The sequence below is a fragment of the Zingiber officinale genome, chromosome 9A, assembly GCF_018446385.1.
Source record: "Zingiber officinale cultivar Zhangliang chromosome 9A, Zo_v1.1, whole genome shotgun sequence".
In the NCBI taxonomy this organism is placed as follows: domain Eukaryota; kingdom Viridiplantae; phylum Streptophyta; class Magnoliopsida; order Zingiberales; family Zingiberaceae; genus Zingiber; species Zingiber officinale.
The window spans coordinates 3,724,167-3,726,439 of NC_056002.1; the positions used below are offsets into that span (position 1 = coordinate 3,724,167).

General features: G+C 50.1%; 1 protein-coding gene across 1 annotated transcript; it reads right to left on the reverse strand.

The window, feature by feature from the left end:
* Nucleotides 1-420: 420 nt before the first annotated feature.
* Nucleotides 421-1,928, reverse strand: LOC122021391 (curcumin synthase 2). Its single transcript, XM_042579513.1, has 2 exons — nt 1,690-1,928; nt 421-1,567 (listed from the first exon to the last, which is right to left on the reverse strand). The coding sequence occupies exons 1-2, from the start codon at nt 1,871-1,873 to the stop codon at nt 576-578; spliced, it is 1,176 nt and encodes a 391-aa protein (XP_042435447.1). The 5' UTR covers nt 1,874-1,928; the 3' UTR covers nt 421-575.
* Between the last annotated feature and the right edge of the window lie 345 nt (nt 1,929-2,273).

Consider the following 2,273-nt stretch of genomic DNA (forward strand, 5'->3'; position numbering starts at 1 on the left):
TTTAAGTAATTTTTATCAAAGTATTGTATGTGTAATAATTTTGTATCCTATTAAACTAATTAATATATGAGTGCAGATCCTGGTCCGTAATAATCTTTTTATCTCCTTCTAATCTTTTCCATAATTTTTCATAATTTACACGTCAACTGAAATCTAATTAAAAATTAGTTATGATATTTCCTTGTAACACGGTGTATATATATAAAAGGATATTTTACGTACTATCATTTTAATTTATTTATTTTTAAATATGAAAATAATAATTAGGTCTTCTTTGTGATTTCAGCAATAATATTAACAAACAGAAGGCGTTAATCAATTGTCGGCCGATTCGTCTCTAATTGTATGGTTTGTTGTACCTGCTGCCGATGGATTTGGTTGTTTAAGCTCAGCTGCTCAGCTACTTCACAAACACCGTCATTAGAGCAACTATCACTGTAACTCTTTGTTTAATACAACCATTTATGACATAATTAATCACACATTCTTCAATACACAGCAATCGTCTATCGATCGATCGATCGTGTTCATAATTCACTGGGAAAATCTTGCAATTAATGTCGAATTAATCGTATCTAAAGCGGCACGCTTTGGAGCACGACGGTTTCGATGCTGATGCCGGGGCCGAAGCCGAAGAGCACGCCCCACCGGAGCCCGTCGCCGGTGGTCGCCCGGTTCTCCGCCGCCGACCGTTTCCTGAGCTCGTCCATCACGAAGTAGACGGTGGCGCTCTGCATGTTGCCGAACTCGGAGAAGACGTGGCGTGCGGTGGCCAGCTTGCTCTGTTCCAGCCCCAGCTTGGTCTCGATGGCGTTCATGATGGCCCAGTTGCCAGGGTGCGCCACCCAGAAGATGTCGTTCCAGTCCTTGATCCCGATCGGTTCGAACGCCTCCGCCAGGCTGCTCCCCACGTTGTCAGCGATGATCGCCGGGAGTTGGTTGAAAGAGTGGAAGGTCAGCCCCACCTCGCGGAGGTGCCCCCCCACCGCCTTCTCGCTCTCCGGCACCGTCGTCTGAGTCGCCGACATGATGTGGTAGAGCGGCCGCTCGACGCCGGGGACGGGGTCGGCGCCGACGACCACCGCGGCGGCGCCGTCTCCGAAGCCGGCCTGGCCGGCGAGCGCCTGGAAGTCGCGCTCGTCCGGGCCGCGGAAGCTGAGCACGGTGATCTCGCAGGCGACGACGAGGACGCGCGCGGAGCGGTTGTTCTCGGCGATGTCCTTGGCGATGCGCAGCATGGCGGCGCCCATGTGGCAGGCCTGGCTGTAGAGCATCAGGCGATTGACGGTGAGCGGGAGCCCGAGAAGCTTAGCGAGGCGGTAGTCTGCGCCGGGCATGTCGATGCCGCTGATGGAGCAGAAGACGAGGTGGGTGATGGCCGACTTCTCGCCGCCCCACTCCTTGATAGCCTTCTCCGCTGCCTCCGCGGCCAGTTTCGGAATCTCCTCCACCACGATGTCCTGCCGGTCGTCGAACGACGGCTCCATGTACGAGCACAGCTTCGGCCGCTCCTTGAGGATCTCCGGCGTCAAGTAAAGATAGCGCCTCTTCACCATCGTCTTCTCGCCTGCAATCAAATTAACCAAATCAATCATCCCAATTCCGGCCACCTCGATCGATCCTCCTCTGCTTTCGCCATTAAAAATTCACTTTTTTGAAAACCAAAAAAGGATCAATCGAAGAACTTACACATGCGACGGAACTTGCTCTTGAGCTCCTGCTTGTCCTCCGAGTTGGTGACGCGAAAGTAGTAGTCGGGATACGTGGTCTGCTCGTAGAGATTGGGCGGGTTGGCGGTGCCGACGGACAAGATGGTGGCCGGACCTTGAGCTCTCTGTGCCTTGCGCATCGCCTGCAAGCTGATCATCGCCATCTGGATTGACTGATTGGCGAGAAGGTGAGGAAAGCAATCAGAGCATGAGAGAAGAGACTCCTGTTATGCCAATTTATATATGCCAAGACTGCAGCTTCACCACAACACTTTCACCAACCCACCTCCAATTTTTTTGTTTAAAAAATACAAACGGGGGTTGGTGGATTAGCTTTATCATGTTTATATGACCAAAACCAAAATTATGCAGCTATAAATGAAATAAATCACCTTATTTGTTTGATTGAAATGGTTGACTTTTTGGCGTGATCATATCCATGACTGGCAAGCTCTGCATTTCACTGATGGACGGCCAATCCATTTCAACCGTCCTTCCTTTACAAGGAACCAAACAATGTGTCTGTAGTCAGCACTGCAGTGTTTGTGTCTGTATAGTTTTTTT